Source organism: Pelobates fuscus, chromosome 6, assembly GCF_036172605.1.
Source record: "Pelobates fuscus isolate aPelFus1 chromosome 6, aPelFus1.pri, whole genome shotgun sequence".
Classification (NCBI taxonomy): Eukaryota; Metazoa; Chordata; class Amphibia; order Anura; family Pelobatidae; genus Pelobates; species Pelobates fuscus.
The window spans coordinates 285,813,272-285,829,175 of NC_086322.1; the positions used below are offsets into that span (position 1 = coordinate 285,813,272).

The 15,904-nt window shown below is 48.8% G+C and overlaps 1 protein-coding gene across 1 annotated transcript in view; it reads left to right on the forward strand.

Moving 5' to 3' along the window:
* Window positions 1-15,904, forward strand: part of MARCHF10 (membrane associated ring-CH-type finger 10) — an 84,676-nt gene that overhangs the window by 44,086 nt on the left and 24,686 nt on the right. Inside the window, exon 7 of the mRNA XM_063459363.1 lies at window positions 9,218-9,384. Coding sequence (XP_063315433.1) covers window positions 9,218-9,384 — 167 coding nt within the window. The remainder of the gene's footprint in view (window positions 1-9,217; window positions 9,385-15,904) is intronic.

The window sequence follows — 15,904 nt, forward strand, 5'->3', positions numbered from 1 at the left end:
TGAGACCCTCTTGCAAGAGATCAAACAGAGTAACATCACCAACTTGGATGACAGGCGTTTCAAAGACAGCTCCTGATTAGGGTACCATGAGGAGAGGAACTGCAACATTATGTTAACGTCCCAAAAGGCAGAGAAGCGAGGCCGAGGAGGGCGCGCAAGGCGGATACCCTTGAGAAGACGACACACAAAAGGATGCCTGCCGACAGGGGAACCATCCAAACCCCTGTGTCCGGCCGAGATAGCCGAGCGGGAGAGGTTAATCGTGCGGTACGCCTTGCCCGAGTCAAACAGGGACGTGAGAAACTCGAGGATCAAAGGCAAAGGGGCAGATACGGGATCCACTGCCCGTTCCAAGCACCAACCAGACCACGATCTCCATGAAGTCCGATAGGCAGTTCGAGTGCCTGGGGCCCAAGCGTTATCGAGGAGTAGGAGAGTTGTCTGCGGAACGCCTGGGACAATCCAAGGTCCCCTGAAAGGAACCATGCTATCAGTGGTAGCTGGCGTTGCAATACTAGTTCGTGCGGGTTTCCATCCGGGTCCAGAAGGAGGTCCTGGAAGATTGGAATCAACCGAGGATAATCGATCGACAACTCCATCAAGCGGGGAAACCATGGTCGAGATCTCCAAAGCGGGGTGATTAACGCTACACAACAGTCGTGGCGAACCAATTTCGAGATCGTGCGAGCTATCATGTTGAATGGAGGGAATGCGTATAGCGGGCCCCATGGCCAGTCTTGAAGGAAGGCATCGGTCGCCACCGCTGCCGGATCCGGCCTCCAGCTGAAGAACTTCGGCAGCTGAGTGTTCAGACGAGATGCGAACAGATCCATCTGGAACTTTCCCCACAACATGTCCAGGCTTCGGAACACCGAAGTGTGTAGACGCCAATCTCCAGAGTCTCTTAAGTGTCTGGAATTCCAATCCGCTCCCGAATTGTCTAGTCCCGGGATGTGTTCCGCTGTCACCGAGACGTTGTTGGAGAGGCAGTATTGCCAGAAGTCTTTCGCCAGAATTGCCAACATCTTGGACTTCGTACCCCCCAGGTGGTTTATGTAGCGGACCGCCGATACATTGTCCATCTTGAGGAGAACGCAGCAATTCGCCCGTCCTGGGGTAAGACTGCGGATCGCGAAAGCTCCAGCCAGGAGCTCCAGGCAGTTGATGTGCAATGATTTCTCCACGTCGGACCATCTGCCTCCTGTGGAAACGTCGCCACAACGAGCACCCCAGCCGTGTAAGCTGGCATCTGATTCGATCACCACGTCCGGGATGGAGCCGAAGATGGCTCTCCCATTCCACGCCTCCATGTGTGCTAACCACCACACCAACTCGTCTCTGGACTCTGCGTCCAAGCGTATCCGAGACTCGTAGGAGTGACCTGACCGAAGGTGTGACCCTTTGAGTCGCTGGAGGGCCCGGTAGTGTAGTGGGCCCGGGAAGATTGCCTGAATAGAGGCCGCGAGAAGGCCAATTACTCTCGCCAGCTGTCTGATGGACAAGTCTGCGACGCGCAGAGCTCTTCGAATCTCCTTCTGAATGGTTTTCACTTTGGAACCTGGTAGGAACAGGAACTGTTGGACGGAGTCCACTCTGAACCCCAGGAACTCTATGGACTGGGCGGGATCTAGGACCGATTTGTCCCAGTTGATCAGGAAACCCAACTTCTGTAGCAGGGTGGTAGTCCATTCTAGGGGTAGAAGGAGATCCTCCTTCGATTGGGATAAAATCAGAATGTCGTCCAGGTAAACAATGAGGCGAACCCCTCGGGTACGGAGGAACGCCACCACAGGCTTCAGAAGCTTGGTGAAGCACCAAGGGGCCGAAGAGAGACCGAAAGGCAGGCAGGTGAAACGCCAACGCCGCCCGTGCCATGTGAAATGGAGATAATCTCTGAATTCTAGAGCAATGGGGACCGTGAAGTAGGCGTCCTTCAGGTCTAGTTTGGCAAGCCAGTCCGACTGGCGCAGAAGGTCCCTGAGGCAGTGAATACCTTCCATCTGGAAGTGCTGGTAACGTAGGAAGGCGTTGAGGGGACGAAGATTTATTACAGGGCGAACTCCGCCTCCTTTCTTGGGCACCAGGAACAGATTGCTCGTAAAGCCCTTGGCGGCGAACGGCAGTTCCTCTATAGCGCCCTTGGAGAGCATCTCTCCGACCTCCGCGGAGATCATCTCGTCTTGTTCCCGTGGAAGGGACAGTTCTCTGGGGGAGTAGAACTGGACAGGCATTGAAACAAAATCTAGGCGATACCCCTTTACACACTGCAGAACCCAAGCATCCGAGGTGAGCTGAGCCCACTCTCGGTAAAATAAGGCCAGTCTCCCTGCTACCTGAACGGGAGGGGAAGAAAGGGTACTCACCGTAAGGACGTCTGCTGGTGGCACCGCTGCGGGGGTATCTGGAGCCCCAAGCCCGACCTCTGGCTGGGAAGAAAGGAGGGGTTCTTTGGTCCTGAAATCCCCGGGAGGGAAAGAAGGAACCTCTGGTAGCGCGAAATGCGCCTCGGAAACCCCGGCCGGGTGGACGGTTCCTGGTACGCCCGGCCCCTCCAAAAACCTTAGGCGCGAATACACGCTTCATGCTCGCCTGCGCCTTGTCAATCGCCGTGAAGGTCTTGACATACGACCCCATGTCTTTAACGAAGGAGGTGCCAAACAGTAAACCCTCTTCAGTCGGGTCAGGCTCCGCCACAGTCATAGTGGCCAGTTTAGGGTCGATTTTTAGTAATATCGCCTTACGTCTCTCCGCAGATATCGCCGTATTGGCGTTTCCCAGCAAGCATATGGCCCGTTGGACCCAACCAATGGCCACGTCCACGTCCAAAACTGAATCCCCAGTTTTAGCAGTATCTAGAAGCTCATAGAGCTTCGAGAGGAGCCCTAGTGTGTCCAGGATCTTGTCCTGGCAACCCTTCAGGGAATTGTCAAGGCCCTTTTTGGGCTTCCAGCCCGACTTACCCAGGAACTGGGCAATCTGTGGGTCAATATCTGGTGTTTTACCCGCAGCGCCCGGGAGAGAAGGGCGAGGGCATTCGGCCCGCAGCTTATTGCGGCCTTCTTTGGAAAGGGGTGTGCGGATACGTTTGGCCACATACTGGGCAATATGATCCGGGGGAACCCATTCAGCGGACCGGGGGTGACGTAGGTCGTCAGGGTCGAACAGGGGGTTACCCTGAGGATCAAGAATAGTGTCGTCAACCCCGGAGGGGCCTAAGACTGGACCCCGGGTCTTGACGGGGGGCTCTGATGGGTTAGCGCCCAAAGGAGTCATACTCCATATAGTCGGATTCCTCCTCCACACTCCGGTCGGTATCCGACCCATCATCAAGGGCTCTAGCCCGTTTCCATAATCTAGCCTTTTTAGCCCGGCCAGGGGCTCTTATGCGCGTGGGGTGCGCGCCATCTGTGACCGCCTCAAGCGTGTCAGTCATGGCAGGTAAAACCTGCATCGAGGAGTGGGAGCCGACGTGTTTTGACTTGGCCTTCGCCTTACGGGCTCCAGGCACAGTCTGAGCAGGGGAGGGGGACCCCACGCCCGTAGGGGCGGGGGAGGCCAGAGTAGGCAAAACCAGGGAGTGCATCGATTGTGAAAATGAAGTAGTAACAGCTCCCATGGCCGAGGCAATAGCCTTCTGAATGGAGGAGGCCATAGTGGCTTCCAGCATGGCCTGAAATTCTTGGGAGGCCATAGCGCCCTCAGCGCTGTCTGAGCGGAAGTCCCCAGGGGGACCCGCAGGCCCATCCTCCCTATCCTGCATGCTGCAAAGTTGCAGTGGGCAATTAAATACTGCTAGATGACACTAAGGTGGGTGAGAAGAGCAAAGGGTTGAGTAACCCACAGAAAAACGAAACACACAGACCGTCTAGCGTTCCCAGGGGACCCGGCAAAGCAAAGGTGACCGCACGGCAGCACAGGGGAAGGATCGAGGTCCGCCCAAGATGGCCGCCGCACGTGAGGGAAGGCGCACGCGACTGGGCACCCGGCGGGGGAAGGGGCTCGTGCACCCGATCCGCCGAGCCCGCCCGCGAGCGGGGAGGGATGCGTGCGCAGCCGCGGTCGACAACAGAGCGGTTGCGGCAAAAGCACAGAGCCGGGAGTCGTGCGGGAGCACGAGGGGGATAGAAAAGGCAGGTACAGAAATCCCCGGGTAGGGGGGGAAAAGCACCAAGGGGGTCCCAGGGGGAACGCTAGTGGTAACAGGTAATTAAACAATCATAAATAGTATACAATGAAATATCATACAAGTAAACGATCATCAAATCTGAGTCAGAGAGAAACAAAAAGTACTTATCTGTCTGAGGAAGCAGCAAAGAAAGAGGGGGATTGTGGGAGACACAGGACTTATATAGCCACTTCCTCTACCATGTGATTGGCTACCCGTTATGCCTATACAGTTTTCTTTCATTTTTTGACAATATTTATATTCCTCTATCTTTGCTGCTGAGGAAATAAAGAAAGAGTTATGCATAATATGAGCCTCCGTGTCTTTAATAAAATCCATATTTCACCGAATAAGCCTCTCTGTCTGCCATTCTTCACCTCCATGGACAGTGCTGACGATGTCAGAAAGAAGAGGTCCAGAACTTGGGCTGCAGTGTCTGGTCTACTGTGGGCGCAGACATGTTTTCACTTGTGATATAATCATATGGTTATATACAAACTAGGAAACATTAATGTAAATTCACTAGAACATCGGACAATACTTTAACTCTCCAAAGGCTTACGAAAACGCAAGTGCATCTAAAGTGATCCGAGTATCAGCAAGGCCAATTATCTGGCTGGAAACTCCTATATCGCCCTCACACAGCCTCTATGCCAGTTCTTCTCCAATCACTCTCCATACTAAAACCCTTAAATGTTCCAAGGTGTCACTTTTAGCAAAGTGGTATTATTTGCAGCATAAAATGACAGTGGGTAAACCACTGATATAACCAGATACACCTTAGTAAATGTAGTATAGTGTGGTTTGCTAATGTAAATTAATGACTGGTGGTGTTAACTTAATTGTCCAATACAGGGCATCAACTAATGTAGTATAATTAAAATTCACACTCTGCATGACACAGCAGTTAAATGCACTAGGTTATGGGCCCCCTGGATTGACTATATGGTCCGTAGACCTCGCGAAAGGGAGACCCCGGAGACCGAGTAGAAGGGGCCTGCTCATAGACGCATATTGTGGGACGGGGGCCTGAGGGGCGGTGGCGGACACCCCTGCCGGGGGGCCATTGGCTTTGCCCTCCCCCCTTTTACCTCCCACCCCCCTTTCTTTTTTCTTCCCTCCTAACCCGGACACTGACCTACAGGACTGACACTCCAGGACGGGACCCTGTCAGATTGGACGATAGGGAATAAAGTGAGGTGTTGGGCCTCAAGGAGACATAGCCTTGACAAATCGGCCCACACTTACCCGCCGACCGACACGTTAACCAATGAGAGTTATGGCACTTTGTGCCTATTCCGGTTACACAAGTTTTCACAGTTCACTTAGTTCCCCCACTACTGGCGTTGCCTGTGTGGCATGGGTTATAGCGCCTACAAATCCAGAGTGCAATAAAGGGGCGCATACACGGCTATACACCAAGCAGACACCATACAGGACATAGACATTTGAGTCCTATCACGCCGACAATCATAGAATGGACCTCAATCCCAGCTCTCGGGGCATGTAGACCATGGTGTAAAATACTGGGTACCCACACTGCGCTCTTGCTGGTGACAACTTTAAGACGCAGCGGAGCCATGACTCAGGGACACTCGCAGGGAGCTCAGGGGCAGGGCCGGCGCCACCTGTAAGGCGACCTAGGCAGCCGCCTAGGGCGCAACTTACCAGGGGGCGCCGGATCCCTGTCCCCGCTGCGCCTCCTCATGCTGCGCCGCCTGAGTGCTTTAGCAAGCCCCAGGCGGCGCAGCACTGCTGCCTGGAGGGCGGCCGGGTTTATGACCGGCAGGAGGGAAGCGCAGAGCGCTCCCTCCTGCCGGTCTCTCCATGTAGCGTGGCCGGGCGGCGCGGAACGCGGGACAGGAACCTTTGTTTCCTGTACCCGGCCGCCGGCGGAATGACAGAAAGTGCTCACTCAGTGAGCATTTCCTGTCATTCCGCCGGCGGCCAGGTACAGGAAACAAAGGTTCCTGTTCCGCGTTCCGCGCCGCCCGGCCACGCTACATGGGCAGGAGGGGAGGGTAAGGACCATTAAGGGGGGGGAGGGGGGGTTTAAGGACCATGAAGGGAGGGGGGGTTAAGGACCACTAAGGGAGAGGGGGGTTTAAGGACCACGGAGGGGGGGGGTTTAAGGACCACTAAGGGGGGGGGGGGGTTTAAGGACCACTAAGGGGGGGCGGGTTAAGGACCACTAAGGGAGAGGGGGGGTTTAAGGACCACTAAGGGGGGGAGGGGGTTAAGGACCACTAAGGGAGAGGGGGGGGGTATAAGGACCACTAAGGGAGAGGGGGGTATAAGGACCACTAAGGGAGGAGGGGGGGGGGTATAAGGACCACTAAGGGAGGAGGGGGGGTATAAGGACCACTAAGGGAGGGGGGTATAAGGACCACTATGGGAGGGGGGTAAAAGGACCACTAAGGGGGTGGGGGGTATAAGGACCACTAAGGGGGGGTATAAGGACCACTAAGGGGGGGTATAAGGACCACTAAGGGGGGGTATAAGGACCACTAAGGGGGGGTATAAGGACCACTAAGGGAGGGGGGTATAAGGACCACTAAGGGAGGGGGGTATAAGGACCACTAAGGGAGGGGGGTATAAGGACCACTAAGGGAGGGGGGTATAAGGACCACTAAGGGAGGGGGGTATAAGGACCACTAAGGGAGGGGGGTATAAGGACCACTAAGGGAGGGGGGTATAAGGACCACTAAGGGAGGGGGGTATAAGGACCACTAAGGGAGGGGGGTATAAGGACCACTAAGGGAGGGGGGTATAAGGACCACTAAGGGAGGGGGGTATAAGGACCACTAGGGGAGGGAGGGGGGATAAGGACCACTATGGGAGGGAGGGGGGATAAGGACCACTATGGGAGGGAGGGGGGGATAAGGACCACTATGGGAGGGAGGGGGGGATAAGGACCACTATGGGAGGGAGGGGGGGATAAGGACCACTATGGGAGGGAGGGGGGATAAGGACCACTATGGGAGGGGGGGGGGGTAAGGACCACTATGGGAGGGGGGGGTAAGGACCACTATGGGAGGTTGGGGGGATAAGGACCACTAGGGGAGGGGGGATAAGGACCACTAAGGGGGGGAAGGACCACCAAAGGGGGGGAAGGAGGGTGGACTACTAAGGAGGGGGAGGAGGGTAGGGGAATGTCTACTAAGGGGTTTGGGAGAGGGAGGACCACTAAGGGGTTTGGGAGAGGGAGGACCACTAAGGGGGGAGGGGGGAGTGAGAAGACCACCAAGGGGGACTGCAGAGGGACAGGGGGCCAAGGGAGAGCACTAAGTGACAGAAGGGGAGAACACGGAGGGACAGAAGGGAAGGGGAAATCAATAATTGAGGGGAGAGCACTATGAATTTTTTTTTTAAAAAGAAAGCTGTTCCCATCTCAGTCCCTATCCTACCCCACAAACCCTCTCTTTTACACTACACACATACACAATGCATCCCCCCCACACACACACAGAAACATACAATGCATTCCTACTCACACACAGACACACCCGAAACACACAATTCATCCCTTACGTTCTCTTACATAATTAATGCACCCCTTACATACACACACTGCATTCAATTACATACACAGAAACAAACCTTGCACCCCTTACACACACACCCAGAAACATACAATGCATTCCTTACACGCAAACACACACTACATCCCCTATAAACACACTACATCCCTTACACAAATTGCACACATAAAACATCCCCAACTCATGGATGGGTCATGTAGGTGGATTTATGTGTGGGCATTGTAGGCGTATGCCCCCTGGGGGCCCAGACCTTGAGCTGTGTAAGGGGCCCTAAAAAATGGAGCTGCTTCCTGTTCGTTAATTGTTGTGAGCACTGTTAAAAACAGTCTCCAGAGAGCCTCTTCTACACCAGACCTGTGGAGCCAGACTGAGCCCATCATCAGCCTCTTGTCCTCATCTGGTGGTAAGTAGGCAATCCAATATATTATTAGTGGCACTAATCTCTAATTTACCTCACATTAAATGGATACTATAGTCACCAGAAGCACTACAGCATAATGTAGTGGTTCTGGTGTCTATAGCCTGTGCCTGTAGGCTTTTTAATGTAAACACACTGTCTTTTTAGATAAGACACTTTGTGAAGACTGGCATTGGCCCATATGGCAGAGCATATGGGCGGGGCATTGTGATGTCACATGGTGGGCTGGACATATGGGGGGGCGGCAAATATTTTTTTGCCTAGGGCGGCAAAAATCCTTGCACCGGCCCTGCTCAGGGGATCACTAGGGGGCAAAGCAGTGGGGGGGGGAGAGTATACGTACCTCGGGCACGAGATATGCTGCACTATAAAGGGTACCCACTAGGATAACAGGCCCCAGAGGTGCAACGCTGACCCCTTAAGCTACCCACGCCAAACAAACGCGGTTCAGCCGCGAAAGATGGGAGGTTGCAACCAAAAACGCTATACTCTGTTCCTCGATCTCACAAAATGTTTCTACATTGTTTGAAAAATCTTAAAATAAAGATTGTCAAAAAAACAAAAATAAATTAAAAGTCACACTGTGTACACTGCTAATGGTGGCACAAAGAAGAGTGGCAAAGGTGCGGGAAATGTGGAGGGGGAGAAAAACATTTAAAGGGACACTCCAGATACCTATTTGTGAAGAGTGTGTCCTGCTTATTTATTTTACAAAAAGTGCAGATGCCAATCGGAATTGTCACTTTTATAAAATAAAATAGTTATATCGCCTGGCTGTCAGAAAACCGGTCCTGTTACTTCCTGGTATGGTTAGTTCCGTGGAGCTAAACTCAAGAGCACCTGCCTTGCAAAGACTTCTCATTGTGCTGTACTAGGAAGTCTGTGATTGGACAGCCACAGAAAGTCTAGGTTGGGTTAGAAGGGCTTGCAAAGGCTGCAGATAAGAGATTGTTTTTAGATACACCCCCAATTTTAAAAAATGCATTCATAATTTCATTGGGGTATGTCTACTAAAAGTGATTTAAAAAAAATATTTTTTTTATTTGGTTAGTGGAGTGTTTTTTTAAATGTAAATTCTTCTTGTTCCTTTAGCCTGCTTCAGGAAGATTCTGAGGAGGAAGGTGACCTGTGTAGGATTTGTCTCATGGGTGGAGACAATGCAGAGAATCATCTCATCACACCTTGCCAGTGCTCAGGAAGCTTAAAATATGTCCACCAGGAGTGTATGAAGAGATGGCTCCTGGCCAAGATCACATCAGGTAAAAGTAGAATGAATACAAAAGAATTGTGGTCAAATCCCAATACAATACTGAATTAATGTGTTCATCTAGTTTGTTCTTCGTCAACGGATCAGGTGTTTAATGAAGCACCACGTGTGGAATCTAGCACACCCTTGTTAAAGACCACAGGGTCTCCAGGTAGCTGAATAGCAGCTGTGGGTGGTGTCTTTATTATAATGAGATGAGGCAAAGGCATCGCCATATTTTGGAAGATCACAGATATGACCTCATATCTAGCACTCTCATTTGCAAGCACTGGGCTACTCAAAAGGTAAATCCCTGGATGTTGAATAACTGCATCTCCCATGGTGCACTGTTTACCTTTAGAGTGACAAACAGTCAGGGTTATTGTAGTTCCAAATCATGTAAGGATCTACCTTTTGAGCACCCCTACTGGAGAGGAACTTCCATTTCCCAATTGGATATCTCCGCTAAATTCTCCTCGTAGCTGGAAGAAGCGCTGGTTAGTGAATATAGCTCATTCCCCCAGAATGGCTCTCAGGGGGCGATTGGAGGGGAGGTACAATAGACTGAGAGGAACAATTAGCTGGTCAGAATGTGGGTAAAAACAGAGGTGGAAGTTGTCGGGAAATGCGAATAGCCACGGCCCAGCCGGAGTTCCATAGGATTGTGACCAAGTCTGGCTACAGTCCTCTCGACTCTCAGGACTCATTGGCCAGCCATGGGGAGAAGCACTCTCAGGTGGAACTCATGGAGGGGTAGGTGAGGAGAGCCAGGGGTAGTGATCAAGTCATTTCGTGAAAAGATGGGGAATAAAACATGATTTGCCACACCTACCCTGGCACATGATGCCATATAAATCCTGGGGTGGGGAGCTCCATATACATAGTTGAGGTTCATATCCAGTTGTATGAGAATTATATTTCCTCACGTTTAATATTTAAAACACTATTCTGATTTATCAACGCTCTTCCAAAACTCTTCACTCACCCTCTTCCTTCAATGTTTTTTCTAGGTTTCCTTCTTTTCCTTCTTGCGTCATTACTACTGAAACAATTTTGTTTTCTCCAATTTAATGAGTCAACTCTCTCACAGCTTCTCACACCTTAACCTTCCATAGTTCATTCACCAACCGAAGTCCTCCTCACCAGTTTCTCTCAGTCCAACGTATCTGATCTAAATACCTCCGTCATTTATTCCCTCCTCCAAAACAGCGCACTCATTGACCTCACCTCTACTTGACCTTTCTTTAGTTGCCAATATTAATCTAGCCTCATTCCACCTGGTTCCATTATTTAACGCGCTAACTGATTAATGTATAATTGCTAATCTATATAACATGCTCGGAATCCACCTTACTGCTGAAGCTATTTCTGATACCTATCTCCTTTCCATCTCCCTTTTCACCTGGAAATGTTACTATTTAAATTAATTGGCGTTCTTTGTGTTACACCCCACATTTTTATTCCACCATTGCAAGATTTCCCAAAAATTTTTTTTTAAATTGTGTCTGTGTTTTGTGCTATTTCAGTAAAAATGTTATTAGGAAAAAAATGAAGTACCATACAATCAATATAGAATAAGTGTGTATGTATCATTATTATTATTTATATAGCGCCAGCTATATATTCCGTAGCAATTCCATAGCGCTGTACAATGGGTATGTGTGCGTTGTGTGCGTACACGCGTGTATAATATAAATTCTTTATTGTTTTTTGGTTTTTTTTTCTTCATTATTAAGAAAAGTGAAAACATAGAACAACTGAGTTAGAATAACTTACAAGAACGATCAATTGCGAAACAAGAAAAAAAACAAACACAGCAAATTAAGTGCTTGGAAAAGACATTAGAGGCCCCAAAGATGCAGCAGAGCTCTGTCTTGAATCTAAATGGGTTAGGATATCTTGCCAAGAGTGTGGCCACACCAATCACCCGGCAAAAGAACTGTCACAAAGTAAAAACCGAACAGCATTCACAGATCTTAAAATGAATGATTATTGACTGACTGTCAATTTTACGTCTCAGCTTGGTGGCATGTCTTATTGCAGAAATAATTCAATAGTCAAGATGTGCCTGCAGTATAGCATCTATTCATGCTGACAGGCAGTCAGGAGATATCTTTAAAACTGCAAACTGGTTTATAGAAAACAGAAAAAAAAAGACGATAAAGTGAAAGGCATATGAAATGAAATATTATTGCAGAAATTTGCATTCTGTTGTATATTTGCCCAAACATCTAGAAGAGAATCAATATTCAAAAAATAAATAAAATAGGTGGGTGTTATAATGAATGCAAAAGCGCATTTTCTCAGGTTTACATCTTTAATTTTTAATTTTTTTTTTGCTCAGTGCTCACCCTCCTAATTTGTTTGAAATCCAAAAATGTCTTTGTGAAGGCGCTCCTGTACTCTGACTGAGTACCTCCGCCAGGTCAGCTTCTCTGCGTCCACGCAGATCTAAAGGTCTGGACAGCTCCTCCACACATTAAATGTCCCTGGATAGCCTGTCACTGAGCGCCCTCACTGTCCAAACAGCACCCTGATTGGAGAATCCACATCAGAGCTACAGCGTGTTAACGTTTTACCAGGTCCCAGCTATTCACTGGTCTGGCAAGGAGTTCCAGGCGTGTGCATTGGTTTGGTCCTGGTCTCACAACAGGAGTTCCTGGAGCTCTGGGGAGGGGAGTGCTCTCAAGTCCCATCCTTTGATGCATTTTCACCTTCTCAACCTCCCCTCCAAATAACACCCTGTTTGGTGGTCAGGGGAATGGACAATACCCAATTAAAGACTCACTGGACCACATCCAGTGAACAGTTCCAGAATGGTTAAGGGTATCTCCAGGGCAGGCACTCCATCCATTTGTAGAATGGGTCCAGGCAATCCCAAGAGGTCCCAAATCCTGTCAGGGAAGCAAAATAAACATCCAGTACCTCATAACAACGGCCCTTTTTGGAAATAATATAGAGTTCAATGTCGGGGAGGGAAACCCTCTGTAACAGCCTTTATGCCCCACACACATGATAGGGACTGAATCAAAGACATAGATCAAGAGTGTCCTACTACAGACAGAGCAGCTGCTGGTTGACTTCAATTCCCATCATTCTCTGCGGTACCCATAAACTAGTACAGACTATTATTCATAGTGGTTATGGTGCCTCTTTAATTCATGAATGCTGAACACCAGGTGTAATCATCATCATCATCATCATCATAATAATAATAATAATAATAATAATAATAATCAGGCGTGCCCTATTAGGCATTATACCTTTTTGGCCAGTATTTACTCTGCAACTACCTTGCACATCTTCCAAGTGTATATTTATTTGCTAATTGAGACGCAGACAGCTCACCTGGTAATCTCTTTAACCATCTGGACACATTACTAATTGACATTTAAGTACAAATAGCCCATTTCCTCCAGACTGTAAACTCGTTTGAGCATGGCCCTTCTCATTTCTTGTTTCTGCGCTACAAAATATGTTGGAGTCATAAAAATAATAATGTCAGATTGAGGATTGGAGTGAGTTACTAAGCTGTGCGGGAGTAGTGCGGCAAAGCCAGCTATAGCCTGCCCTCACCCAATGAGAGCTGACACTCACCCCCATGGGAGAGCAGACTGTTTATCTGTCTTACTCTACACCAGTTACAAGACTGTCTGAAGAAAAAAAAAATGCAATGCAGATTTATGGATCTTTATTGCTGCACTTTAACAGCTTTTCTCAGATGTACAATCAAGCAGGCCAGCAAGCTGTATATCTTCAGAGCAATAAATATGCCATATGAGTTGATACAAGCTTTCCTTATCTTAGCAGTCAGCCTGAGTGAAATGCACGGCAATATTATTGGATTTGGGGCCTTAATACGCTGCTTACAGTTCTTAGAATCCTTTTGCTGACAGTAGCTGTGCTGATTAACTCCGTCACAGCCTGAGAGGACATATTGTAGTCAGAGAAAAGTGCAAATGGTCTGTGGGTATACTTTCATTGAGTGGGGCTCTCGTGAATTAAAGGAACACTGTAACACTATGACAACTTGCTCCCCCTGTTTAATTTCCCCCCCCCCCCCCGAATGTTTTTTAAAATAATTAGAAAGCTTAAAGGACCACTATAGGCACCCAGACCACTTCAGCTCAATGAAGTGGTCTGGGTGCCAGGTCCCTCTAGTTTTAACCCTGCAGATGAAAACATCGCAGTTTCATAGAAACTGCTATGTTTCACTGAGGGTTAATCCAGCCTCTAGAGGATGTCTCACTGATAGCCGCTAGAGACGCTTCCACAATTCTCACTGTGAAAATCACAGTAAGAAGATGCTGGACGTCCATAGGAAAGCATTGAGAAATGCTTTCCTATAGAATGTTTGAATGCGCGCGCGGCTCTTGCCACGCATGCGCATTCAGATCTGACGTCGGCAGGGGGTGGAGAGTTCCACAGCACAGAGGGAGCCCGGAGCTGGAGAATGGTAAGTGGCTGAAGGGGTTTTAATCCATTCAGCCCAGGTGGGGGGAGGGGAGTGACCTAATGACCCTACAGTGGCAGGAAAACAAGTTTGTTTTCCTGGCACTATAGTGCTCCTTTAAAGCACGGTTTCAAATCATGCTCCTAAACCATCTGGATAGGAGAGTCGGGACTGTTGCTTCCCTACTGTAATACCCAGGCATACTGTGATACAGTGCTTGCAAATCATTGCATCCAATGATCCTCTATGACAAGCGAATCATTGGCGGATCGCGGATTCGCGCTGAGTGCCGCGCATGACCCTGCGGTCCTCAATGATCCTCTGAGGATTGGACCGTCATCTTAGGTGTATGTCTCCAGGATGACTTCAGGAGAGAAGGAGACATTGGCCAGAGAAAAGATAAGTGAAATTATTTATTTTCCTATTTCATGCACAAAGGACACCTAAGGGCCTGCAATTAGCTAGGGACTTTGTGACTACAGCATTAGGAATATGGATTTTCAAGGCTTCCTCCCACGTGCTCGTTTATTCAACCATGATAAGGTCCAAGTACTCTCCTATTGTTTTATAAAGAGTTGCTCGCTGGCACATTAAAGGTTATTCATTAAGCCCAGAATTGTTGCAAATTAAAATCTGAATGGCAAAATATAGGCAAAAATAGCTGGTCCGGAAAAATGCTGCAAACTAGCTGGCCTTGGTTCTGCTATTCAGATTTCAGTTTGCTGCAGTTCGGACAAGAAGGGACACTGTAATTTCAGGTAAGGTGTGACAAAGGGGATTGCTAAGGGTGCTGGAAGAAGCGACTGGCTCTCTGCTACATTTACCGTTAGGTGAAGGGACGAACTCTGTGCGGAATCCTGTGTCCAACGCCTGAGACCAGACATCCTGTTTTCGCTACAAAGGCTTATAGGCCATTCAACCGATTCAGATGGGTTCTTTGAACTACCCCATCATTTTATCCTCAAAATTTCCCCCAAATCTACTAAAAGATTTTCTCCGCTATTGCTTTGGCAAATCAGACCTTAATAAATAAACGTTTGTGTAATTTTGTTTACATTACCGGGAAACATAACGATTATGTTTTCTGTGCTGACACCTAGATATCACAGTATACCTACAGCTGCCCTGTATCTATATATTCTAATTATGATTTATAAAGCACCAACATATTCCACAGTGCTGTATAATGGATGGACTGACAGACACTTAGTTGAATCCAGACAAGAAGATGGACGCACAGGAACAGAGGGGTTGAGGGCCCTGCTCAATGCGCTTACATGCTAAAGGGAGTGGGGTATAGTGACACAAAGTGTAAGGGTCAGAGTAGAGAACTAAGGTTGCTAGAATAGTATTCACTGAGGGCTTGAGTGTGTTTTTATTTTATTTTTTTATGACAGTTGCAGGAGAGGAATCCGTTGGGAGCTATTACCAGTTTAATTGATACGCTTTCCTGTAGAAGTGAATTTTCAATGATTTTTTGAAGGACTGGAGACTGTGTGAGCATCTAACGGAGAAGAGAAGGGAGTTCCACAGGAAGTCTTGAAGGCGAGCATCAGAGGTTGGAGTACGAACAAAGGGTAGATGTAGGTCTTTGGCAGAGCATAGATGGAAGGGACTGACTGAGTAGGGAGGAGTTGGAGGTGCAGGCAAACAGGAAGATAAGCCTCACTGCCTCATAGAAACATAGAATGTGACGGCAGATAAGAACCATTCGGCCCATCTAGTCTTCCCAATTTTCTAAATACTTTCATTAGTTCCTGGCCTTATCTTATAGTTAGGATATCCTTATGCCTATCCCACACATGCTTAAACTCCTTTACTGTGTTAACCTCTACCACTTCAGCTGGAAGGCTATTCCATGCATCCACTACCCTCTCAGTAAAGTAATACTTTTTGATATTTTTAAACCTTTGCCCCTCTAATTAAAGACTATGCCCTCTTGTTGTGGTAGTTTTTCTTCTTTTAAATATAGTCTCCTCCCAGGGGCGGGCTGGGCCGGGGGGCAGGGAGGCAATTGCCCCCCAGGCCGCCCAAAATTATTTTAGGACCGGCCGCGGCGGGCCGGCCCTTTAAATGCTGC